A 1059-nucleotide genomic window follows, 5' to 3' on the forward strand; every position below is an offset into this window, starting at 1 on the left:
TGTGCGTGAGGCGAGGGCGAATATGGGTTGGGAGCCGATGGATATATACGAGCGGTGATCCTGCGTGTGCGTGTGCGCATGTGTTGTGTGGGTTGTGGGGGCGGCGCGCGAGAGGGTTGGGGGGGGGATTGGTGAGGGGAGGAGGGATGGAAGGGGAAGGGGAAGGGCAAGCGTGCAAGAAAGGGTGATCAAGCGGCTAGCAAGGGAGATAGCTGGACATAACAGTCGGGACCTTCGCGTGCCTGGGGGCTCGGCAGAGCGCCGGCGTGTGCTCAAACCGAATTCGTGACTGGCGGTGAAGCAGGGCGTGCACACATGTGCGACTCGGCTAGAGAGACGAGCCGATCGCCGTGCCGCCCGTGCCGATATAGTGCTGCTGCGGCCCGCGGCAAGTGATCGGCGTGGACGCCGTCAGCAGGCCTTGCGCCGTTGGCGCTCAGCTACCGAGAGGGGCGCGCACCGCCCTGCTGTGCGCGTGCCTTTCTCTGGTGCGGGAGCGGGCATACGCGCCGCGAGAGCGGAGTTAGCGGCATCAGGGCAACGCGTAGGTGAGCTCGCCTCGGATGTCTGGTCATCCCGAGAGACGGTCCTCTCCGCGGAGGCCCTTGAGGTCGAGGGGACCGCTCCGCGGTAGGTGCGCTGGCGCCTCGCGCTCCAGCTCAAGCGACTTCAAGTGCGGCATCTCGCTTGTCATCGAGTACCCGAGCGACGTGGGCAGCGGCGGCGGCGCCAGCACTGGCGGGTCCGCGAAGTGCCGCGCCGTGAAGTCGTCCGTCGACCGGAACACGTACTCGACCAGCACGACAACGCTGAGGATGAAGGCGCCGTGGAAGCGCAGCGAGGCAAAACGTGCACCACGTGCGCCACGGATCTTGCGGTGGTCCTTGCGCTTCCACCACTGCTCCGGCCAAAACACGGTCATGGCCCGGTGTGGGTGTGGGTGCGGTGCTGGTGGCGACTGACGTGTGCACGGGTAGCAATGCGTGTCTGAGTGTGCGTGCTTGCTTATCCGGCTGTGGGGTGTGTGGCGAGAGGCAGAGAGGCAGAGGTGGGGTGATG

At 66.0% G+C, this 1059-nt stretch overlaps 1 protein-coding gene across 1 annotated transcript; it reads right to left on the minus strand.

Moving 5' to 3' along the window:
* Positions 1 to 571: 571 nt before the first annotated feature.
* On the minus strand, positions 572 to 922 carry LDBPK_151130 (developmentally regulated protein, putative; the record flags this gene model as incomplete). The annotated part of the gene is made up of 1 exon (XM_003859587.1): positions 572 to 922. One exon carries the CDS (start codon positions 920 to 922, stop codon positions 572 to 574), a length of 351 nt encoding a protein of 116 aa, XP_003859635.1.
* Between the last annotated feature and the right edge of the window lie 137 nt (positions 923 to 1059).

The sequence above is a fragment of the Leishmania donovani genome, chromosome 15, assembly GCF_000227135.1.
Source record: "Leishmania donovani BPK282A1 complete genome, chromosome 15".
NCBI classification, from domain to species: Eukaryota; Euglenozoa; class Kinetoplastea; order Trypanosomatida; family Trypanosomatidae; genus Leishmania; species Leishmania donovani.